General features: G+C 38.9%; 1 protein-coding gene across 8 annotated transcripts in view; it reads right to left on the bottom strand.

Annotated features, from left to right (window-relative positions):
- The window catches only part of SP4 (Sp4 transcription factor), an 82,564-nt gene extending 57,633 nt beyond the window's left edge, over nucleotides 1-24,931 (bottom strand). For all 8 annotated transcript variants that reach the window (XR_008617423.1, XM_007120594.4, XM_055085042.1 and 5 more), the window contains exons 1-3: nucleotides 24,726-24,931; nucleotides 24,186-24,316; nucleotides 22,112-23,663 (exon numbers count right to left, since the gene is read on the bottom strand). Coding sequence is in view for 7 of the 8 variants with exons in the window: in XM_007120594.4 (XP_007120656.1) it covers nucleotides 22,112-23,663; nucleotides 24,186-24,316; nucleotides 24,726-24,732 (1,690 nt within the window). In the remaining variant the exon portion in view is untranslated. The remainder of the gene's footprint in view (nucleotides 1-22,111; nucleotides 23,664-24,185; nucleotides 24,317-24,725) is intronic.
- Between the last annotated feature and the right edge of the window lie 1,548 nt (nucleotides 24,932-26,479).

The raw sequence follows: 26,479 nt of genomic DNA, 5'->3' as shown, positions 1-26,479 counted from the left end.
TTTCTTCATCACAATAAAGCACCAAAAGACCATGAATTTACAATACACGTGTATTAGTATTTTACTTCATTAATTACTCACTGCTAAGGTATCTCAAGATTATTTCTACATATGTACATTTAACCATGATATATAGCAACAGCTGGGAAATAAATCATATAAAGTAAAAGAACTAATTAAAAAAAAAAAACAGCAGATCACATTCATACCCCTATCCCCTTTGTCACGTTAGGGAGTTTAGTTATTATTTTCTACTTCTATTTTGCTGTCCCTCGGAAAAATTCAATGTGCTTTATCAGCTTGGGCAGACGATGATCTATTCATTATCAAGGAAGACTCTTGCCTGCTTACCCTTGATGATTTTGAAAAGGAAAGGAACATGCAAGTGTTCTTATTTCTCAACCTAGTAAATCCTCTATAAACTTAGAGAATAGCCTGAAAACAAAATAAAACTACATTTAGTTATATTTCTTACAAAACCTAACAACTTACTAACTTAAGTTCAAAAGGTACCAGTAGACCTGTATCACATAAAAATTTTAGTTTATAATTAGTAAACAAAGAATTACGAACAATTTTAAAATACTAAACAACAAGATGTAAAATTTGGCCAGATTTACAGTATCTGAACTATGGCTGTCCAATGAGTATCTAACATTTCAGTACAAAAAGGAACTACAATGCTAAAACACAAGAAAAAAACTTAATTGTTTAATGTAAGTTTTATTAGCAGTTACAATACACAAACTCAATACAGAACTAAAATGTCATTCAATAAAATCAGAAGATTTTATAGTAATATAAAATATATTTTCATGCTACCATGGGATTAATAAGATGATCATATCTTATTCAATTAACAAAAAAGGCAAAGCATTCTAACAGGTGAAATCCAAAGTTTCTGTATGCTTATTATTACTACAGTTAAAATGAATATCAGTCCTTAAAATAACTGACAAGTTTTCAATTGAAAAATGACCACATACTATGGAAAATGGAAACAAATTTTTTTTCAATAGAGCTGCATCTCCTGAGTCATATATTTATTCAGCACCAACTATATGCAAGGCACTGTCTCTGCAGACTGGAGAAAGCCAAGATAATCAGGCTACTATTAGAAGAAGCAGAGCGGACCATTACTCACCTCCCATTTATAGCTGTTCATTTTCAACTACAAAAGCTGAATGCTTTTGTAATAAGAGTGTCTCTGGGCCTCTAGCAGACCAGGTATAAGAGCTGGCAGATGGGAAATGTGGCAGGAAGTAGCCAGATTTATTCTATGATCAAAAAACTTAATTTCTCTTATTTATTTATGATCAAAAAACTTAATTTCTCTTATTTAGAAAATTAGAGGATCCCTGGTAAGCAGCTGACATGCAATTCTAGAACAATCCGAAAGGTAGTTAATATATAAAAGATTTTCAAGGGTAGAGATTTAAATCCCCCCTCAGTAAGTTATGCTCTTTTAATTAGTTACATTATTAAGAATGTTATTTCTTTACTTTAACCTAAGTTTCTCCTTCCAATGTAATTATATCACATTTTATTCAGTTTTCTGAGGAAATGGAGAACTATCACAAGTATCTGTGTGGAGGACCAATTTAAAGCCAACTCTCCTTTCTAATCCTAAAGATGCTACCAGAAAACTACTAGAGCTCATCGATGAATCTGGTAAGGTTGCAGGATTCAAAATTAATACACAGAAATCTCTTGCATTTCTATACAATAACAATGAAAGATCAGAAAGAGAAATTAAGGAAACAATCCCATCTACCACTGCATCAAAAAGAATAAAATCCTAGGAGTAAACCTACCTAAAGAGGCAAAAGACCTGTACTCTGAAAAATATAAGACACTGATGAAAGAAATCGAAGATGACACAAACAGATAAAGATATACCATGTTCTTGGACTGGAAGAATCAATATTGTCAAAGTGACTACACTACCCCAGGCAATCTACAGATTCAATGCAATCCTTAACAAATTACCAATGGCATTTTTCACAGAACTAGAACAAAAAAATTCAGAATTTGTATGGAAACAAACAAGACTCCAAATAGCAAAAGCAATCCTAAGAAAGAAAAACAGAGCTGGAGGAATCACACTTCCTGACTTCAGACTATACTACAAAGCTACAGTAATCAAGACAGTATGGTATTGGCACAAAAACAGAAATATAGATCAATGGAACAGGATAGAAAGCCCAGAAATAAACCCAGGCACCTAAATGTAAGACTGGATACTATAAAACTCTTAGAGAAAAACAAAGGCAGAACACTCTCTGACATAAATTGCAGCACTATCTTTTTGGATCCACCTCCTAATGAAAATAAAAACAAAAATAAACAAACGGAACCTAATTAAACTTAAAAGCTTTTGCACAGCAAAGGAAACCATAAACAAAATGAAAAGACAACTCACAGAACGGGAGAAAATATTTGCAAAGAAGTGAACAACAGGCGATTAATCTCCAAAATAAACAAACAGCTCATGCCACTCAATACCAAACACAAGCAAAAACAAAACAAAACAAAACAAACAACCCAATCTAAAAATGGGCAGAAGATCTAAATAGACATTTTTCCAAAGACATACAGATGGCCAAAAAACACATAAAAAATGCTCAACATGCTAATTATTAGAGAACTGCAAATTAAGACTACAATGGTGTATCACCTCACATCAGCCAGAATGCCCATCATCAAAAGGTCTACAAACAATAAATGCTGGAGAGGTTGCAGAGAAAAGGGAAACTTCCTATACTGTTGGTGGGCATGTAAATTGGTACAACCATTATGGAGAACAGTATGGAGGTTCCTTAAAAAGGTAAAAGGAGAATAAGGAGAATTACAGTATGATCCAGCAATCCCACTCTTGGGCATATACCTGGAGAAAACCACAATGTGAAAAAATACATGCACCCCAATATGCACTGCAGCACTATTTACAATAGCCAAAACATGGAAGCAACCAAAATGTCCATCAACACAGGAATGGATAAAGAAGATGTGGTACATATATACAATGGAATATTACTCAGCCATAAAAAAGAATGAAATTTTGCCATTTGCAGCAACATGGATGGACCTAGAGATTATCATCCTAAGTGAAGTTAGTCAGACAAAGAAAGACAAATATCGTAAGATATAACTTACATGTGGAATCTAAAACAGTGATACAAATGAACTTATTTATAAAACAGAAAGAGACTCACAGACTTCAAAAACAAACTTATGATTACCAAAGGGGAAAGGCTGGGGGAGGGATAAATTAGGAGTATGGGATTAACATATATGCACCACTATATATAAAATAATCAACAAGAACCTACTGTGTAGTACTGGGAACACTATTCAGTATTCTGTAATAACTTATATGGGAAAAAAATCTGAAAAAGAATGGATATATGTATCCTAATCACTTTGCTGTACAACTTAAACTAACACAACATTGTATATCAATTATAATATAAAATAAAAATTAAATTTAAGAAAAGCCACCTCCTCTTTCTATTTCTTCAAATGTGGAAAAGCCAAACTTGATCCAATATTTATATAAAGACCCAGCAATACAGAACACAGCAGAAAGCTATTTCACCCCACATCTTGTATTATGTACCTCTTAAAATTATGTCTACCAAAAAAATAAAAACCAAACCAAAAAACTCACTGAGAAAATCCACGAAAACTCCTCATTTTTTTGTCCACTATAATTCACTGATCTCTCAACAACTTCTCCCCATATTATCTCAGTTCACAAAATGATTATTTGGCCCATTCAAATTTACCATAAAAGTACAGACACTGAAAAATGTTTACAACAAAGTGTCTAGCATAAAGGCTGCTACAAGTTTCTAAGTTTGAAAATCTAACATCAAAAACAAAAATAAGAAAAAAAATGAAGGGCTGAGATACAACATGGGTGAACTGTGCACATAAAATATCTGTATTCTAGAATTTAAAAGTTTATGAAATATAATAACTATATCAAATTTTAGTTTTGTTAAATGAAAAAATTATAACAATTGGAACAATTACTTAGCAACCAAAATACTACCACTTGGGACAGGAGAAAACAAAATTAACTTTAAGATCTTATCCTTTGAGAAAGAGAGGAAGCAAGAAAAACTTGCCTACAATTTTCTTCCTAATAAAGATGCTTATGACACTCGCATGTCTATTTAAGCCTCAGGGAGTTGGACCTGGGTTATCCTGACTTTGCCAATAACTAAAGATGTGATTTGGGTAAACTACATATCCACGTTGGGGTTTTTCACTTATAAATAAACTTTAGTTTTTTCACTTATAAACAGAAAGAGCTGAACCAAAGATGGTGTGTAAAGGTAGCTTACAGATGAGAATTTCTGTCATCTTCCAATATGGTTAAAAATTTTTTTTTATATACATGAACATATGTATATATTCACCTGCACACAGACATACATATCTCAATACCATTCTGAATCTCTATTTTAGTTCTGAAGAAAACTTTAAACTTAGCAATATTAAGTACTATTTCTTTGTAATAAGACTCTTTGCCATAAAAATTAGAAAATAAATCAGCAGTCCACTGTTTTAAAATATAATGTATTACCAGAAAATCTGAGGTATAGTAAGCTGAGAAGATTGCCAATGAAAAGACAGTTTGTTATTCAATTACCAAGAGGAGGGTAAGAGTTACCATGCCACAGCGGGCCACACCGGGAGGCACCAGGGTGGATCAGGAGGCAGAGGGCCGGAGAGGAATTGTGGACAGGAGCCTTTATTGTGGTTTCCACAAAAAGGAAAAGGCACGAGGCAGGAGGAACAGAGGCAGGGGAAACAGGCTTAGGATTGGCCAGTGTGAATAATTTCAAAGGGCTCTGGAACATGAGGTCTGTCCTTTGTTGTCTGGTACCTGGCCCTGTGATTAGAGCAGGTAGATAGTGGCCTGAAGTATGAGGGCCATAAAGGATGTGGTTGGGGGGTGGGCTCTGGAGTGGTTTGTATTTGAAAAGTACACTCAAGGTGGAGTTGTTTACTATCTCTAGGAACCTGTTAACCCTGGAAAGGGCAGTCCCTCCAGGGTCAGTGAGGCCCCAGATGTCAAAGCATCAGAAAACAGAAAATAAAACCCATAGTTAACACACCCAATTAAGCTAAGTAACAGAGAAGTCTCACTTCTTTCTTCTGGAAATTTACTGAATGTTTAATACATTACCAGAATGGCACTGTATGTTGCAACAAAATGAACATGTGATTGAAAATGAGACTGCAAAATACTAAACACATACACATATTAATTTAGAAAAAAAGAGTAAGGGTAAATTTATAATAATAATAGTTTACATCCATTAGTGCTTTGCTATTTACAAAACATTTTCACAAGCTACTCCATTTAATCCTCAGAAAAACCCAGTTTAGTAGGTATTTTGTTATCTTCATTTTACAGGTGATTACAACTAAGGCTCAAGAACACTAAAGGCCATCCCCACATCACAGACAGTACCTGGCAGACCAGGGGACTGAGGGCAGGTCTTGAATCCTGTCCATCTCTATTTCACCAGCACCACAATGTCTCCTTCATTTTAAGTTAAGCCTACAGTATTATTATGCAGAAACAAATAGCTATTCCTAACCAATGAGAACTGAGTGCTCGATTGCCTTTACTATAACAACTGGGCTGACATATTGAAAAGCATGTAGGATTCTTAATAACATAAATAAATAAGTAAATAAATCCTTTACTAGGGGTGCTTTTAAGGGACATTTGAAGGCACAATTTTCTTTATGTTTTTTTTAAACTTCTGTATAACAGTTGAGTGCTAGACCTCACATAACCTTTTTAAGACATGATTCCCAAAACAACTTTTTTGTTTCTCAGTAATCATGGGGAATTAAATATATACTTTTTTTTTTTTTTTTTTTTTGCAGTACGCAGGCCTCTCACTGCTGTGGCCTCTCTAGTTGCGGAGCACAGGCTCCAGACGTGCAGGCTCAGCGGCCATGGCTCACGGGCCCAGCCGCTCCACAGCATGTGGGATCTTCCCGGACCGGGGCATGAACCCGTGTCCACTGCATCGGCAGGCAGACTCTCAACCACTGCGCCACCAGAGAAGCCCTTAAATATATACTTTTTAAAGTGTTTCTATAAATTAAAATTAACTTTACCAAATGAAATCCAAGCATTATATTAAAAATTGCTTTTGAAACTCATTTGTTTAAAAAAAATCCTGTTTTATCATTATTTATTTTTAAAAACTCCCTCACAGAAGTCCCTCTACAAACTCATCTTGACATCAGCACAACCCAGCATTTAAAGAAGTACTTTCTTCCCAAGGTAGCAGCTGGTATCTATATTAAACTCCCCTTTGCCAGTAGTTGTGAGGCTGAAAATGGAGTTCTCCCTGCTTTAATACCCCAAGCAGAAAATTCTAAAGTTTAAACAGATGAAAATACAACTGCTCTTATGAGACCTCTTTGGACTACAAATCAGCTGTCATATTCTTCACCTTCTAGAATAAGAAGTAAGACAGTTTCTCCTTTGAAACTGAGATACAGAGATCCACCTAACTCTTCTACTTCTAAATTTGTAGATTTTACACTACCATCCATGGGGCAGGCTGACTAGAAATCTAAGTCGTGAGGTGCTAAGGTAAAAGAATGGTTAGGTGGATTGAGATGGTTACTGTAAAGCTGGAAAGCAGGAAGGCAGCAAAGACAACAGTAAAATCTCTGGTCTGAAGATCAGGAACTAGCTTTCGGAAAGGTTAGAAGGTAATACTGCATAAGAGAGTTCTCTGGCTACTGCGGCAGTATTTATTCTCACAGGGCTATCGATGCTTCTTGTTGGCTAGAGAAGCTCAGGCCTAGGCAAGCATACTCCCTGGCTTAAAGGGCCAGCTGGTCTCTAACCAGGGATCTTCAAGGCCTATATCCACCGGCAAGGGCATTCTGAGTAGTCAGATGAGGTCCCAGATGGCGATCGGAATGCCCAAGTGTTTAGGGCCCTGGTCCTCATCTTTGCTGTTGCTGATGGCTGGGCATACATCTAGTTTAAAAGGATGGCGGCAAATCATTTTCTAAAAAAATTCTGCAAATCCTTAGTAATGACTCAAACCTAGATGAATGACCTTCTTCAAAGGGCAACAGCATTAGATTCAATACCAAATTTGGCTTCAAAGATTTGCCAAAACAAAAACAAAACCTGACATTTTTGAAATACTGACATATCTCTTTCACAGTTTTACTCCAAAAAGTAACTGATTCAATTTAAACACTAGAAATATTGTTAAATGATATTTTTCCTGAGTTTTCCTCTTGGCTCAAATGGGCTTGAAATAAAATGTAAGTGCAATTTGGTTTCTACACATTTGTGCTTAAAATTATAGCATTTTTAACACTAAACAAAATTACCTCAAATATTGCATTTTACAAAATACACACAAACACAAATATTTCATTGTAACAAAAGGAAAAAAAACAAGACCTCCATTCCCAAAGGTAACACAACTAATGGAAGAGACAACATGTTACCAGCACAGAGCTCTTTTCTTAAGTATGTCACTTACCTCTGCTCATCACAAACTGCTCATGGAATGAAATATGTTTGTCTTCCAGTTTGCAAATTATACATAGTTATCGTTGCCAGCTCAGATAGCTGTCAAAGAACCCTTTAAAAAGCACTGAGAGCTGTCTGAATACTTTGATTTCAACAATCAAGTTTTCTCTGTGACTTGGCGTGTGGGTATAGTGTGAGGAGGTGTGCTAATTTTTTAGGATTACCCCAAAATGGGTTGGTATCCTTAATCATAGGGTAGGGTTAGGAGAACAAGGATGGTGATGAATAGGTCCACAGATGTAGAATATAATCCCTTTAAGTTTTTACTCAATATGTTTATAATGAGTAAATGTATGTATGTAAATGTGTACATACACACAAACTTACAGATAGACAAAATGAACTCAATCACATCTTTTGAAAATACAGACTAAATTTACTCCATCCTCATATACTATAAATTTACTCTGGTGTATCAATCTCTTAGAAAATGTAAATTGGTCTTTAACTCTCTTTGGTATTTTGTTACTTTAAAATTGAGAGGAAAAAAAAAAACCTTTAAAAACTTTTCATGGAAGCAACTTCCTTGGCCCCAAGGACTTACGATAAAACAGCAAAAATAATTTTTGAGTCTAGGTGGAATCTGGGTTCTTTCCCCAACATTCCCATGTGTTAATTCTGTAACACTGGGCAAATAATTTAGCTTTTCTGGGCCTTGATTTTTCTCATCTACTAAAAAAGCAATAACCTAAGACTGATATAAAACAAAACTCACGTAGAACAAAGTATAGACCCCATGAGTAGAGAAGAAATATCTACTCTACAATGTATGGTATACATTGTATGGTATATAGTGGCAGATACTCAAATATTGATGTATCTTGTTTCTTATTTATCCAGTAAACAACAATAATAAAGTTATAGCACCATCCCTGTCAATGAATAAAGTTATAGCACCATCCCTGTCAAATGAGTTAATGCTACATAAAAATGACATGCAGGATTATCTGAAGAACACAAATTCTATACATATAATTTTTATGATCTTGGATTTTCTTTAAGTCATTTCGTGGCGATATTTCCTGCAGACAGTAGAAAGTTTATATCTATACTGACATGTCACATCCTGATCAAGAAGCAAGTCATGAAAATACAGGCCTCAGCAAGTATATATTTTTTGGTATACTTGATAATTTTATTCATTTTATATTAATACAGTTAAATATCAGTGTGTATAAATTAATATAACACATACATTAATTATCAATATATGCTGATTATATTTAATAATATTGCTGAATACAAATTAACATATTAAATACTAATATTAACAGTTCACAAATATTAATGAAAATGAAATATAAGACTCCTCTGTGCCTTACATTCTTAGAATCTGTTTTTCAAAATTCATTCAAAATTGGTTTATGGTACACATATATTTAGTAAAGGAAATATTCTTATTAGCCTCAAACTCCCTATCAACACAGGATACCACAAAGTAATAAAACCTTTTTTATTCTAATTCTCTCTGTGGCACATATGCCCTGTGCCCCAAAGGGCGATAAAGAGTCAGAGTGCTCACCTAAAGAACTTATTGAACATACTACAACAATTACAGTAAGGTAACTTAAAATCATATTGCTTAGCTGTAACGATAGTCCTGTTCACCTAAACCAGACTTATAAAATATTTTCACTTACTAGCTGCCTAACATACTGGCTGTATGCCCTTGGCCAAGATACTAACCTCTGACAGCCTTGGTTTCCTGTTCGAAAAACTGAGGTCACCATCACTACCTTCTTCATAGGACTGCCAAAATTAACTGAGTTAACATATATATAATGCTTAAGCACAATGTCTGACACATAAGAGACAATGAATTGTTTCCACAACTGGTCACAGGAAACACACTGCAGATAGGGAGTATACGGTGAGAGACCGTAAGTGGTAATGGTGCCAGGGTTCTAGAGATAGAATGTGTTTGGATTAGGTGGCCTTGAGCAAATTATTTACCACTCTAGGCCTCAGTTTTTGCACCTGACAGTACTTAACTTTATAGGGTGTTCTAAAGAGTAAATGAGTTAATGTACCAAGTGCTGCATACAGTATCTGGCATACTATAAACATGCAGTAAATGTGAGCTTAAATATAAAACAAACATTAAGGGTTAAAGCATACTTGCTTCTTGTTTCATTCATGAAAGAAAACAGAACGACTTCTTTCCCTATTAGAACATTATGGAAGTGGGAGTTCAGCCCCATGTTATTCAACCTCATAAGGAACATATCAAGCCTCACAATACAGATGCTGGGTACCTATTTGCTGACTGAATTTATGGATGCAGTCTGCTAGCAGAGAGTCCATGAAATGGATGAAAGTCTATCAAGAGGTTACTAAAACTATTACCTGCCCTATCATTAAAATCAATTTAAGGGCTTCCCTGGTGGCGCAGTGGTTGAGAGTCTGCCTGCCGATGCAGGGGACACGGGTTCGTGCCCCAGTCCGGGAAGATCCCACATGCTGCGGAGCGGCTGGGCCCGTGAGCCATGGCCACTGAGCCCGCGCGTCCGGAGCCTGTGCTCCGCAACGGGAGAGGCCACAACGGTGAGAGAGAGGCCCGCGTACCACAAAAAAAAAAAAAAAAAAAATCAATATAAGTACTGACATCCTACCAATAAGGACAAAAGGTGAGAGAAATTCTAGAAATAAAAATACAACGTGCTTTAACTTTATGAAACTAAAAAACAAATAATCAATTTGATTATTTATGAAACAATCAAATTACTCCTTCAACAAGCATATTATCATACTCTGTCCTATTTATGACAAATATCTGTCAAATGTCAGTGTCTCAAATTGGTTCGTATGTAGATTTAAATACATGGGAAAATGCGTAGGATTTACAAACCACTTCAAGTGTAATTATTTACCTTACATAAATCCAGTTAGTACTCGTCATCATATGCATCTAGTGTCTTCCTCTTCCCCCTCAAGTCCCTGGCCTAGACACCCTCAACTACAACAAGGACTTTCCACCCATTCCCCCAACCCCACACCAGGCACAGGTACCCACTTACCACAGCACAGATCACTATCTGGTTCCTATACTTCTGTGCAAAAGCAGCTCCGCTTCTGTGAACAAAAAGCTGTGGTGACTTGACTCATTATTACAGAACTGTACTAAACCCTATATGACTGGCCACGTTATGAGGCACCTACATGATAACTTCTGAGGGACAGAAACAACCTGGAGACTTTAAACACCTTTGATTTCTCCTCAAAACTTCCCCCACTGCTAAGATTCTCACACCAACTGTCTCTCAAAACGTATGAAGAAATCAGATGTGTAAGTTCCTCTGTTATTTAATTTTACTACTCACTTTTCCTTTTATAATCATACACTCATTCCTTTTCAAGTATTTGTCTTGAATCTCTCCCAAGGATCCACCCATCCCATTCTCCTATGCAATCAACATTCTCCACCTGTGGGCCTTCCCCTAGTTCAGCATCAGGATTATTTATATTGAGCAATGTTAGATGTGTGAAACAGAAAAAAACATACACATAAGACACAGCTCCTGCCTACAGGAGGTTTACAATTCAACTTTAATGTATACTAATATTCCTTGATCTAAGCTTGAATTCTGCATTGTTTATAGAAGACTCCTTAACTGAATTTCTGACATGTAAAATCCAACATAACCTGAAATAGCCCTCCTCATCCCAACCTTGCAAACTTTTTAGTCATCCTTTTAAGGCCCAGCTCAGTTATCACCCTCTCCATGAAAATATCCCCAGAATTCTACAAGCAGAACAAGTTTTTCCTTCCTTTGGGCTTCTTTAACACCTCATTCACAGCCTTTATAACACCTCATTCAGAGCCTTTATAAACCAAATGCCACGTTGTACTTTAATCGATTATATAGTCATCGTATTCCATTAAGTCTAAGATGCAAATGATCGTAAGAAAGAAAAAATATTCTGCTAATTAAACTATGACATGTCTTTGCTTATAAGGTGGATTTCAATTTCCAAGATGCTAAAATGTTTAAAAAAAAAAAAAGTATGTTTTAGAGGCAAAGAGATATGGTTATGTCTCCGCAACAGGTAATATATTCTGTGAGAGAGGCAAATTTGTCTCACTTCATCTTCAGTTTCTCAATGCCTATTACCATACTTGATACAGAGGAAAGGAACCAGCAAACCTGATGTTTTCACCTAATTCCTTAACCCTTATTTCATGTCACCATTCTGTGTATTAAAGAGAGGTTCAACAACCTGTCTTTTGTATTAAGCAACTTCACTGCCATAGCCTTTCTCAAGACCACTGTGAATTCGTGGCTAAATTATTCCAACAACATCCTTTCCACTGGGCTCCTGATTTCTAACTTCTCCACACTTTTATCTATAGAGAAACGCTCTAACAATATCATTTGCAAAACTTCCCATTCAATCTCTTCCATCCACTTGATTCATGTTTTTCAAACTTATTATTATTTTGGCAGAATCTCTTCTTCCAACAGAATGTAAGCACACAGTCCAATAAACACACAACTTCTCTGGCTGAAGCAGGGGTGGCAGGCTGTCCACTGGGCATGCCCTGAGCTACTCTGTGAGACCACTATGCCTCTATGGAGCACACAGATTAGAGAACACAACTCCCTGTGTTAACTATAAGCTTCCATGCGAGGGCGCTACCCTTTTCATTCCAAGTTCAACTGCTTGGCTCAAGACATCCTCTCTCCTCACCTCTCTACCTTCAAAGTTTCAAATACCCACTTCCCAAACCAATCTTCACCTCAGAAAGCCCTCCCTGTTTACTGCAAACCACTGATCTCACTTGTCTTTGAGCTCTCCTAGTCATTTTCCGTAGCTCAAAACACAGCACTTAAGTATAAACTCTCAAATGCAATTGCAGCAAGCCATATAATTGATTCATGTATGTAAGTCTTCTCTCCCCAACATAAGTATCCTTTTTAGACAGGTGAGTACTTTCAGAGCTTACACAGACAGTAAGCAGCAGACATTTAGGTCTTACTATACTGAAACACACTGCTTCTTTTCCACCTGTAGATACACCCCTCCCCATATCCTTAGCTGCACTTCACCAAAGCTTTCTGATATTCCTTTTATACAGATCTCTTTTACTTCTGATGTTTAACTCAAGCTAATACCCATATCGAAAACTACTCATTCTCCCACTTCACTACTTCACATTCTTCTAGTGGGCAAGAGTCGCCATGTAGAGATTTTTACCAGGTTACCAACTTCCATATATAGTTTCCTTTACAATCCAAAGCCTTTTTATACATATCATCTCATCTGATCTTTGCAGCTCTATGAGGTAAAAAGAGAAGGAATTAATAGCACTATTTTACAAATGAAAAAAGGATTGACGCTCCAATTATAATATATTTGCCCAGGATGGAATAGCTAATGGAGACCAGTACCCTAACAAAAATATAAGAGTTCTAATTCCTAATTCTGTTGTATTATATATTTTAAAACGTTATTTTCCCCTGCTGCCTCAACATCCCCACAAGCAGGCTGTTAAGCACCCGGCCCAGGCAACCAGGTGCACCAGTGTGATAAGGGTTGCTCCTGCCACGAGGTTCCCTTCCTACCTTACCCTGACTGTGACCAAGCTGCATTTAAACACACCAATGAAATCCCCTCACACACTGGTCCCTCAATAAAGGCACCTGCCCATGGATTCTTGCTCTCTCTGCTCCCCACCTGCTAGGTTGAGCCAGATCCCTTGGCATCACCTCCCATGTGTGCACCTCCCCTCTCAGTGCACACTGACTGTCTCTCTAGGACCTGTGTGTATAATAAACTTTTTTTCCTGGGCCTCCTCTTCCGGTTGCACCTGACTGATGATCACCTAAAAGAACACAAAATACCTGTGATCTAGGAAGCCTCTCAGAGCACATACATCTGCAGTAATAATAAACCTACTACTTGAACTACACCGCTGATCAAGCCCAGATAGTTGCTACTCCTAACTTTATTACCATACCTAAGGCAAAAAGAACTTCATATATCGGAATTATTACTTTTTCTATTTAAAAGGGTCTCGGGCCTCAAATATTTTCTTAAAAGTGCCTATGTGCTAGATATTCTGAGTCAAAAAGAAAGACCTACTTGATTTGTTTACTGCACAGGATAAATTAACAAATTTGAAGCTCTGAGCGCTTCCCAGAGTTTGAACTCCATCAGTATACTGGATTTTCCAACTGCTCTCTAAGTCTACTGAAGAAAAAGTAATCACATTGTTCATATTAAAGTGTCATTATCAGAAATATGACTATGGTTAAAGAGCTACTGAGATAAAATATCCTAACTACAAATTGAATGTTGGGCACTTTAGTGTATTTTTAAAATACTAATGTTTTGGTAGTCACCTAATAGAAATGCAAATGACATAGAAAAATAGCATCTAAGAGCACAATCAGTAAGTCTAACAAATAACGAAGAACAGAAATCTATTAATTTATGAATTAAAGTACTGCATTTATTTCTTAATAGAATTTATCTCAATTATACTGCCTTTGTAATAAGAAAAATGGTAAATGTGACCCTCAAACCTCTCCCCCACGCCCACCAAATCCCTAATTAGTCAATCATGTAAGTTTAACACGACTTACAAGGAACTCTCACCATATGCTGGATGGAAGTACCCAGAATAGAACTACGTAATCAAATATTCATAGAATCCTAAATTTTAGAATTAGAAGACTCACAGATCATCTACTCAAACCTTCTATACAACACAGAAAATTCTATATTTTAGTGTCTCTGATAGATGGACACCCAGCATCTAACAACAGGAAGATCACTACTTCATGAAACAAACCATTCCATTACCGCACAGCATTAGCTCATGTGTGTGTACATATACTTATTGTATTGGTTTCCCAGGGCCAAAACATAACAGAACTTTATTAAAAAACAAGAACAACAAAAAATAGCTCTTCACATAGCCAAAGAAGCTGTCACACTTTCTCTTATTTTCTTTTAACAACCCCCCTCTCTCTGATTATTGCTAGTGTGAAATGTTTTCCACACGTTTCATCCTGGGAAGCCTTCTTGATATGCTTGCCAGTTTGTCACTGTCCCATTTAAAATGTGCCACACCCAGTATTGTACACAGTATTGCAGAAATGGTCTGACAAGCATAAAGTACAGGAGCTTTACTCTACTCTTAGTTCATATTAAGCCAATAAATCCCAAATCATCTTCACATGTCCTGCTGCCAAACCATGTTTTCCATCTTGTAGGTGAACAATCCTGCCCCCCACGTCTCAGCTTTAAATAGAGGATCTTACCTGTTATATTTATGTTGCTAATTCTGGCCCAGCATTCTGGTCTATTAAGATCACTGGGCATCTCAATTCTATGCCCTATCATAATTGTTAGCAACATCTCCCGGCTTTGTCTCATCTTTGAATTCATTAAATAGGTCATCCTTCAGTATAAAATTTGAAAAAAATGTTCAACAGGACTGTATCAAGGATAGAACCCTATGCCATAATACCAGAGACCTCTACCTCTACTGAGGTAGACAATCAACATTTTTCATATAATAGAGCAACCAGGTATGAGCCTTTAAAGAAATCATGACTATCAAGGCTGAAATCAAGATACATTGTACTGACGTTACTTTGTATACTCATCTGGAAACTCTAAAGAAAGAATTTATGAACCTCATTCCTTAGTGAACCCATACTGGTTCCCAATGATTCCTGAATTCTTTTAAATGCTCAGAGGCCAACTACTCCATAATTCATTCAAGGACTTTGCTAAGGACGGTTATCAAGCTCATCTGTCTGTAGTGTGGGATGTTTCCAAAAAGTGAGATGCTTATTCATACTCAATTCTTCCATGCTGCATAATTTTTAAGTTACTGATATGGCCTGAAATGAAACCTGAAAGTTCCTTCTGACTTTAGGATAGCATCTGTCTAGATCATCCTGACTTCCAAAGAGCAACTAAACGTCCCCTACCTCCTCACTTACCCTGAATAAATATCTCAGAGTGAGTTACAGCTCTAGTCATTGCAGCCGGAACTGCATTTTCCTCGCTGGTTAACAGAAGCAGAGTGGAGGAGTTCTGCCTTTTCTTGATATTACACCATTTTGCTCAAACAATGAGCATCTCTTTCTTTGATTTAAAGCCTTATAAGTTGTTTGAAAGAATTTTAAAAGCCTGACTTTATTACGAGCTTCTGTTTAACTGACATTATTCTTAAAACATCATGTTGCTTTTTGTTTTCATCCTTAATCCTATGCCGCTCCTCCTATCTTCCACATACACTATTTTGAAATCTGAGTTTAACATGGAGGTCTCCATGCAGCCACACTAGTTTCTTTCACTACTTTCTATCATAATTGTCTGTCAATGCCACACTGTCAGGGCTAGTAGAAACCTTAACTGCATAGTCAGCACTTCAATTTTCAAAACTGCTTACCCTTTAAGGTATACATCAGATACAAGAATACATCAGATACAAAAGGGTGAAAAATAGCCTGTATCTGTAGACTTATCTTTTTACCTTATGTCTTGTGAACACCTTGGAATCAGAGATGACTTTAAACCATGGCTCTACCACTTACTGAAAGGGGAAATTTTCTTTTTTTTAAAAAAAAAATTTTATTAGAGTATCGTTGATTTACAATGTTGTGTTAGTTTCAGGTGTACAACAAGGTGAATCAGTTATACATATACATATATCCACTCTTTTTTAGATTCTTTTCCCATATAGGCCATTACAGAATATTGAGTAGAGTTCCCTGTGCTATAGAGTAGGTCCTTATTAGTTATCTATTTTACACATAGTAGTGTGTATATGTCAATCCTAATCTCCCAGTTTATTCTGCCCCGCTTCCCTTTACCCCCTGGTAACCATGTTTGTTTTCTACATCTGCAACTCTATTTCTGTTTTGTAGATAAGTTCGTTTGTACCCTTTTTTTAGATTCCACATATAAGCAAAGCTCAGTGAGGCTATCTGTAAAACAGGCACAGTAATCCCAAGGATACTGTAGGATATACTGAGATAGTATAAATACCTGGCCCAGCACATAACACACTCTAGGAAAACAATAAATGTTTGTTTTCTTCCTCGAATCTCACTTTAAAAAATCCATTTCTAACTACTGTTTGGGAAAAGATGCAGTATCTCAACAGCCCTAGAACTTGCTTACCTACATACAGAATTTACTAATCTCTTCAAGTTCTGAATTTGCTCTTTCAAAAAGGACAACATTATACCACTGAGATTTCACCATTAAATTCAATAACAAGGAGCAAGACAGAATTGTTTTTTCCACCAATATTATATTCAATATATTAATGCTGAATATCCAGGAATAACAGACACAGTCTATCTGGGAGAAGACAACTCAAGCTGGATACTCTCCCTCTCTGGTCCCTAAACCTCAGCTACATTTACTCATTACCTAGCAAAAGATTTGGATAACAAAGGCAGAAATACAGGAGAAAGACAACTGGAGCAAAAACCAAGATTCTAGTCCTCACTTTGCCACAAAGTACAAGTTGTTCAACCTTTCTGGCTTCAGTTTCTTTAGTTCTAAACTACCACTAAGGGATGAGGGAGGGGGAAGGATGCTCAATTATCTTTAAGTTACCTTAGTTAACTACAATTTCAGTAAGTCTTTATCTAACCACACACACTATATAAGTAATAAGTTTCCTTTGCCACAGTTTGCTCATTCACTAGGTAATAAAATGACAAGCATTAGGAACATACAATCTTATCTCATACCTAGATCAGAAGGGTACAGGACAGCCCACATATACATAGGCATATGGTCTGGTATCAGGCCAGGTTCTCCCTTTTACTGTCAATCCGTACTATGTCATCCCCAAGTACCTAATGTAGCACTGCAGAACCTCTGACCCATATTTCTCCTTTCACTTATAACAGTAAAAACACAAAATTCCTTTACAGACTTTAGCAGCAATAACAAAAGGCTACAACTGGTGAGCAATAATCTCAACGATCCTTTCAAACTAAAATTCTCTCATTTTGTAAATCTGTGTTATTTGTGCAAGATCTATGTAGAGCAAATTTTCCCTATCTTCTTTCTTGAGCATCGGCAGGCGGACGCGCAACCACTGCGCCACCAGGGAAGCCCCCTATCTTCTTTCTTGATCAAGCTTCCTTTCTTCCTCTTCAACTTGCTTTTGTGCCTGCTCCAATATTTCTTAAGTATTACTTGTTATATATTCCTCGATACAGATTTGAAAAGCAGATGATTAACACTCTGTTTTCCTTCACTCTCTTATCCTGAAATCCCTCCCAAAGATGCCCTTTTAAAAAATTAATGTGGCTCTACAATGAGTACTTTCTCTTCCAAGAAAAAAAACTACACAACGATATTGTTATGTCATCATCAACAAATCTTAAAGGTCATGCTATACATTTTCTAATGGGTAAAACCAACTTGGTAGTTCAGAACCCAAATCTTGTACAGGGCACAAGATATAAATTCCTTATGATGAATTCCAATCTATAACAAAGAGTAGTAGAAGATTTTACAGGAAGAAAATTACAGGAGTAAATGTGACTTCCCTGAAAAAAGAAATAACCAAACACAACAGACATATGCATATGTATACACAAAAACAGACGTGTGTACGTTTATATATGTGCATATACATATGTGTATATATGTGTATAACATATATGTATATGTTATTTTAAGGTGCCTACTAGAGAAATCCAAATTAATACAACATATGGCAAAGGAAAACCATATTTGTATTAAACTTCTAGTCAATTTTCTACTTTTAGTAGCTCTGGAAAAAAGTTTGGTGCAAAAGGTTGATTCTATTGGATTAAGTTAGGTTTTTAAATTAAATATAAATGTTAACTATTTCCTTTGGTCTCCATTTTCACCAATAATGAAGAACTGGCTCTCCCATTCCTGGTTCTGTTAATCCCCAAAGAAGTAAAGGAAGGTAAGAGAGAAAGTTCTTGAAGAACCAGAAACATCTTCTCAAGTCTGAACTACCTTTATGTAAGAATTTGCACAGAAATGTTAATTTCCATTAAAACTGACAAAGAAATATCCATCCATCAAGCAAAAACATGATCTATTACCATATGTGATGAGGGCCAAAAATAAATCAAACTGCTGGCCAACGCAAGTTAAAATTTAGAAACCAATGGTCCCTACATATTCTCTTTAACTAAAGAGAAATAACTTCTAAAGTTCACTTTAACTACGGCAGTTTGGCTACCAGAATACATCGTGAAAACAGGTAGTTCTTTTTGAGGAAAACATCATCCCCTCTCCTCACTTAAGTTAAAACAAAGGATGTTCTTAAGCCAGCAGCATGATTAGTTATTACCTTCACTCTTAAGTTAAAATAGGATTTCTGCTTTTCTTCAAACTCCGAATCCCAAAAAGGAAACAAACAATACGTAGCAAGAGTACACGTATTCAGTTCCTACTACAGTTCTAACTAACTAAATGCTAGATGCTCAGCCTGGAACACAGGATTTCGAGCTGAGACCAAACCACAGAAACACGTTATGCTGAATACATTCTCAAGGAAAGCGGTTCCCCGTAGGATGTCATTAACATTCTTATTTCATAAAATCAAGTATGAGGCGTCCCAGCTTCAAAAACCGGTTTCATTTGATTTACCTTGTATGATTTTTTTTTCTTTTTCTGTCCATATCATCCAGAACCTTTCCTATACTTCCTGAAGTAATATGAGGATGGATGGTGGAGAACTCTTAGCCCCTTGTCCTTGAGCTAGCCATTACATTCTGTCAAAGCTGATAATTTTTTCAAGCCCTGGTAATAGCTGTTATGAATATTCAGAGCAAAAATTTTCCCATAACTCAAACAACACCATTCTCCTGGGGGGGAACCAGGAAATAATTAAAAAGTACTAAAAAGTGAATGGGGACAAAAAGTAAAAAATCTCAACTTCCAGGGCTCATTTATAAAAGGGATATAGGCACTTGTTGCTCGCTCTCTCCCTTTCAGAGATGGTAAAGTACCTGGTGTACCACTCTCAATGTCTTAAAAGCTCAAAACCAAAAGAAATTAATGAAAACAGAGTCAATTCCTTAGCTTCATTAAAACCACACCAGGGTGCTGCTCCCAATTCCAGATTGCTATCTTCTCCATCACCATTTATACCTTAATCTAGCAAACAGTTGTCAAACACCTATTATGCCAGGAAGTAAAGTAAAATCTGCAAACAACCAGACCCAGATTAACTACACAGAGTTGTTGAAATCGGGGCACATTTCTGGTCTTTGTAACATGGCTATCTTCTTAAACGATAGAGCATATGTATTAGCTCAACAAAATTTAAAATCTTTGGTTTCAGGAGAAAAAAACCAACTACACAAAGTTCAAATTTCCTCATACACATAAGTGCCCCCCAAACCATATAAACTCTTTAAATAAAAATATTATCCCTGAAAATGCAGGAATAAACACACCTATTGGGAGTGCCCAGCACATAGCTAGTCAATATATATTTGTGGAATAAAAACTATAAATGGTACTAGTCAGAGAAATCCACCCTCTGAGGCACTTACGAACTAGGCTCGAAATCCATCACTTCCGAATTTTGCCTTATAGTTCATTGCGGACGACTTGATCCTTGGTTCTCAAACTTAAATGAGATTTACAATCACCTGGACAGTTTGTTTGAAAGGCAGATTCCTTGACCACACCCCCCAAAAACTACAGTTCCAGAAAATGGATCCTGCATTTACCATAATGTATCAGTCAAGTGAATCTGAGGCGGTCAGAAGATCATACTCTAAGTTACACTGGCTTACCCTCACAACAGGCAAAGGAAAAACTCTGGGTCGTAATTGATGTCAATTAAAGAACAGAAAAACTGACTATTTCTAACCTAAATTATAAATTATTCAATTCTCTTCATCATAATTCAATAACTAATGCTTAAAAGGCAAGATAAAATATAAATGAAATAAATTTTGCTTTGACAATACAAATTGTCATTCAACCCACCCAAAACAGACATTTTTCTGAAATACTTAATTTATTGTCAATGTTTAGAAAAAGAGTAGAAACAAAGCAAGGTAAGGACTATAATCCACAGAAACACACATATAATTGTGCTGTAATACTCTTAGGGGAAAACGTACCACACTCAAAACGCTCTTTGACTATGTTACTGTCCTGTCAATACAAGAGCCACTAGCCACGTGTGGCTATTTAAATTAAAATTAAAGAAAATGAAGTAAAATTAAAAATTCAGTTCCTCTGTTGCATCAGTCGCAATTTAAGAGCTCAATAACCACACGTGGCTAGTGGCTAACATATGGGATAGAACAAATATACATCATTTCCATCATCACAGAAAATTCTGTTGGATACCTCTGGTTTAGAATCAACGGGTATCTAAATAAAACATGTTATCTCTGTTCTTCTTAATCAGAGAGCTCTATCTGACAACTTCCAAATTTTAAATATATACATCTACATTAAGTAGTAACTGTAAAACAAGAACCCTAGCATAATTTATCTGAAACTTGTTTCAAGAAAGGTCATTCAAAAGTGATATGCTTATTCATTTCAGATTATCAAAACAGAAATAATTTAACTAAAGAGGTCTTAAAATATCAAAGACACCAAAACCACAACTAGTTTTTCATAATCTAATGAAAAGTATTTAATTAGTAGAAAACAAAAGGCATGAGATGAAAAAAGACTGGTCCAAAATGATTAAAATACTTAATAAAACTGGTTTCCCAAATACTTCAGAAGTATCTATTTACATTCATTAACAAATAACTGCATTGTAACTGATTTTAAAACGACCTTACTACAACAAATTCAAACTACTGACAGTTTACTGTCTATATTTTTAATTGCCTTCCACCAACTTCAGGCTAAAAACACCTATAAATAACATAACCATCACAGATTTTACTTAAATATAATTTTATAAGTGAAGGACTATTCACTCAAATCCTGGTTTTAGCAGAAAAGTAGACATAAAAGTTAATGAAACAATTTGCAACTCAAAATTATCTCTCTCAACTGCATCAATATGTAGTTTAAAACACCGTGTAATAAAACGCAAAAGCACGGGCAACAAGATGCGGAAGCATGAGGAGTAACATACAGTAGCCTTGAAACTGTAACACACTCATAACTGTATTATTTCAGCTTTAAACCTACTTTCCCTTAAAGAAGATATAAACATCATTTTGACTAAGGTTCTTCCAGAAAAGTTCAAGTGTACACAAATTTGGTCTCTGAATTACAAAAAATTATGATTCTAATCAGGACGTTTTGCTCCGCAGAAGAATAATTTTATAAAACTCTCCAACGAATTTAACACATAAAACCTAATGCTGAATAGTATGAATGTGAATGGGTCACACTGATGATTACAGAGTCACGGTACTCAGTGTAATACTCCCGGGTATTTTAGTTTCCTTATGATTATCTGTTTACCTCAGAGGTTTACATCAAATCTGAGCAAAGAAAAACAATAACTAACCGTTATTAACAACCAGAGAGAAAAGATTGCAGTTGACTTACCTGCAACACTGGTGATTGTAACTGGAACTCCTTGCACTTGAACGCCCGCAGCACCCAGGTTGGCAACACTCACTGTCTGAAGATTAGGCACTGATGCAAGCTGGGCAGTATTCAAAGTTATTGGGGCGCCAGCAACAGCCACGGGAGCAATCTGAGCAAGAGTTGTGCCACCGCTTGAAGACACTGGGGTGATGGTTAATTGTTGGGATAACCCAGCATTCTGAACTTGCAAATTTGAAAGACTCTGAATATTCTGAACCTGTACAGTTTGCCAGCTGATTTGCCCTGAAGGTGTTAAAGTTGGAGCCCTGATAAGCACCTGAGTCGGATTTACTGCTTGAAGTTGAACGTTCTGCAAAGGCTGCTGCTGGATGGTCTGAATCGTCTGCCCGGACTGGAGTTGAAATGACTGTGGTGGAATAGCCTGAATTATCTGTTGCTGAGGCTGTTGGATCTGGATCTGTTGCAAGATAGGCTGGCCTACAATTTGCACCTGCTGAAGAGAATTTGATTGATCCTGTGCATTCTGTATTCCATTAGACTGAAGCTGACTGGAGCTTTGGGCTTCAGACTCAGTAGCAGCAGGTGTTTGAGAATCTTCGATGGTGCGTTCAGAACTACTGGCTGATGTGCTTGCATACTGGCCCGTATCTGCTGAGCTCACTAACGTGTCACTGCTGCTCAAAGATGTTGATGCAGTGGTTGTGCAGGCAGTGGAGGAGGAGGGCGATTCTGGCATAGTACTGGCAGAAGCAGTGGTGGTGGGTGTGGGAACTAACTGACTCCCATTGGAAGTCCCGCCATCAGTAGTAGGAGCAGACTGGCCGACTTGTCCAGTCCCTCCTCCAGCGGCCACACTGTTTATCACTGGCAAAGCTAAAGTCACTCCTCCAATGTTAATTGGTAGGGTTGTTACAACTTGAGCCTGAGTACCAGGAAGGGTCTGTAATTGCAGTGGTATTGAGACACCAGGTCTAATTTGGACTGGAACTGTCTGATTTGCCAGGTTTTGAGCAAGAATATTCCCAGAAGCTGTCCTGTTAGCAGCTGTGAGTATAGCTTGATTATTACCTGCAGAAATGAGCTGAATTTGACCCTGCAAATCCTGTAGAGATGAACTACTAGTTGGATTGATTTGAATTTGCTGGCCTTCCACTGTTTGAAGTTGTGGAATCACTTGGTACTGTACACTACCACTTGGATTTTGTACTTGTATGACTTGAAACTGACCAGGGGAGGAAGAATTACCTGATTTAGTTTTTGTGGGAGATGCACTCCCGTTATTACTGCTGGAAGAACTAGATGAACTAGAAGCTGGTTGAGAAACGTTATTTTCTTTTGAAGCGGGAGGAGTGGAGGCAACAAGTTGCCAAGCGTTTCCAGCAAGTTGTGTTGTTACCAGTTCTAGCTGTTGTGGTTGATTTTGAAGTTGCACCAATCCTTGGCTTGGGTCTATAATGATTTGTTGTTGTCCAGTTGCTTGATTTTCACCAGGAGTCCCTATTTTGCTGCAAGTAGCTGCCAGTAAAGCCAGAGGAGAGGGCTGAGAGTCCTACCCAAAATGGGACGGTAAAGGAGAGGGGGGGAAAAAAAAGTGGGCGGATTTAGTGAAGGCCAGTAGCTGGGAGAGGTTTATTTATTTATTTATTTATTTATTTTGACAGCTCTACATTTCAGAAATTACTCAGGAAGTGGCAAAAATCAAAATAAATATTAACAAAAGCAGTAAGATATAGAAATAAGGAAGCAGATCCTGCACTATAAAGTTTAAATAAAAGGACATTTCTAACAAACTTTCTTGAAGTGTTATTTTCCTAAACTCAAAATGCCCTTGGGAGAATACACACCGTTTTCTTATAGTCTGAGTTCGTTCCTGGTGGAATTTTAAACAGCGATATCCCAAACATGTGAAATCTTTATGAATTTACAATTTAACTTCCTCACTCTCAGAAAGATGCTTTGAGTGGATAAAACATTTTTATTCTGTTCTTCACTTCTGGGCATTTAAAGGGCATAACTCCCCTTTCCCCTTATGTTTCGTGATGAATTTTTTTTTTTATATGTTTGCTTTTACCTGGGAGCCTGAGGTTTTGGGTTTTTTATTGTTATTCTCTGGCTCAGAGGTTTTCCCTCCTTCTGTAGCCATCGCCGCTGCCGCCGCCGCCGCCGCCGCCGCCGCCTCCTCCTCCTCCTCCTTCTTCTGATCTGCAACAAACACCCCCATACACGACAACAGGTTATTAGGATTATTATTATTCGCCTTCCCCCTCTCCTCTCCTCCCCCTCCCCCCGAACATTAATCTCCGTAAACCCGCGATCCACGCACACCGGCAAGGGGTGGGGGAGAAGGAGGGAAGGGAGGAGGGGGATATCACAAAACGTGGTTTGAAACCCGACCCATCGGCTCCAGAGCAACACCCAGAAGGTTGTTCTCTCTCAGACATTAAGACAAAACACAACCCTCCTTCCCTCCCCCTGATTCCCTCCCTCCCTCTCCTCCTCCCCTTAAAGCATCTCAGCGGCCCCGGGGGAGGGGGGAGAACCGAGCAGGGTCTGGGGAGGGAGGGAGGGAGGGAGGCGGTGAAGGAGACCGAGGGGGGTGGAGAATACGTACCGCTCATCCCGCATTAACAGGACAAACCCTCAGACGGAGACACAGGGATAGAGGTGGGTGGGGGTGGGGGTGGGGGCGAGGCGGGAGGAGAGGCCGGTCCCGCCCGCCCGCGGTGGCTCGGAGGAGGCTGTAGCTGGCACAGGCTCTGCCTCTTTTTCCGCGAATGGCCGCCGCTGGGCTGTGGCGTAGCAGCTCCTCTCTCCGCCCGAGCCCTGCTGACTCGCCCTTGATTGACAGCGGCGGCGCGCCGCGCGGGCGGCGGCGCGGGCCGGGGGCGGGGCCAGGGCGGCGCGAGCCCGGCCGACTCCCCACCTCCCTCGGCCTCTCTCTGCCGGAGCCGCCGACTCTCCACCCCTTCCCCCAGCGGATTGGCCGCCGACCTGCCGGGGGCCGGGGCGCTGGGGCCGCCTCCTCTCCACCCCCTTTCTCGGGGTTATTCTTTCAGCAGCTTTTCTTTTCGTCCCGTGGCTACTCTGGCACTCGTTTTCTCGGCGTTGTAGCTCAGGCGCGCTGCCGGTAGGCCTTCCATACAGCCAAACTTGTTGTCTCAGGATATCCCGCCCCCTACTCATTTCCCAGCGCCCTCCCCTCAAAAGCCGGCTCCAGCATCCCTTGGAATTGCCACGAAAAAAAAAGCAGGGCTCTCGTTCAAGGGAAACGAGAGGAGCGGACGAGGCAGCGCGGGAGTCACCGACGACAGCGAACCCGGTGAACTGCCCGCTGCCCCCGCGCAGGGAGCATGGCTTTCCTGAGGCGCATCCGGACCCGGGCGCCCTTTTTCCCTGGTTCGGTCCCCATTGGTTGAGCGCCTAGGTGACGCGCGCTGAGTGGTGGGAGAAAGAGGGCGGGGCGCTGCCGCAAAGGCTGTCGGCCCTTGTAGTTTGCTGTGGCCGCAGCGGCCCCTCCAAGGCACCGCCTTCCCTCCCGCCCCCGACCGAGGCCTGGCAGCCGAACTGAAAGCTGCCCGAGGGGGCGGTGGCGGCAGGGCGTGGCCGGGGCCGAGTGGGAGTTGAACTGAGCGAGGGGGAGGGGGAATGGGTGTTGTTTGCCTGGGCCTATCCGCCGCGCAGAGCTGCCCAAACCACCTCTACCACCGCCTCCTCTGCTCCAAGCCGCTCCCCGCAGGGCGAGCTCACACCCGGAGCGCTCGGCGATTGAGCGGGTGGCGGCGTGGGGAGGCGGGGTTTGCTGTCCTCCGGGTTTGAATGAACCCGGCTTCTTGGAGCGGCGCCTTCGCCTTTCCTTTCTTTGCTCACCTCCCTCCCTCAGGGCCCGTGTTTCAGATCCGAGGCCTGCTTTCCCTCAGAGAAAGATCTTCCATTTTATTTTTTGTCTCTGGCTGGCTGCTGGAGCAGAGCAATGACCCGCCCTCTAAGGTTGCGTTGGGTTTTGCTGAATAGCCCGCGTGCTTGTCGGACTTCTCACTCTGTGGGTCTCATAAGATTCTCGAGTGGAAGAAAAGCGCAGCTCCATTTGGGCCAGCCCTGATCACGGTTCAGCATAAGCTTCTGGGCAGGTGGAATTCACATCTGGCTGCACAAAGCACTTGAACAATCTCCTGACCCAGCTTTCCTCCGAAGTCCTGAAGTCAGGATGATGCCATGCAATGTAATAATCGCCTGATTAAACGTACCAAAGGTGGAAGTGAATTGCTTATGTAAACACTGGCCTTGGGGACTGGGCGCCCTTACACACCGCGGCTCACAGCCATCCGCTCCCTTTTTACATGGGCTCCACACACAGCCTTGAGCGTT

The sequence above is a fragment of the Physeter macrocephalus genome, chromosome 5 (assembly GCF_002837175.3).
Source record: "Physeter macrocephalus isolate SW-GA chromosome 5, ASM283717v5, whole genome shotgun sequence".
In the NCBI taxonomy this organism is placed as follows: Eukaryota; Metazoa; Chordata; class Mammalia; order Artiodactyla; family Physeteridae; genus Physeter; species Physeter macrocephalus.
The sequence above is the reverse complement of the archived record's forward strand: the minus strand, read 5'-3'. Positions and strand labels throughout refer to the sequence as shown.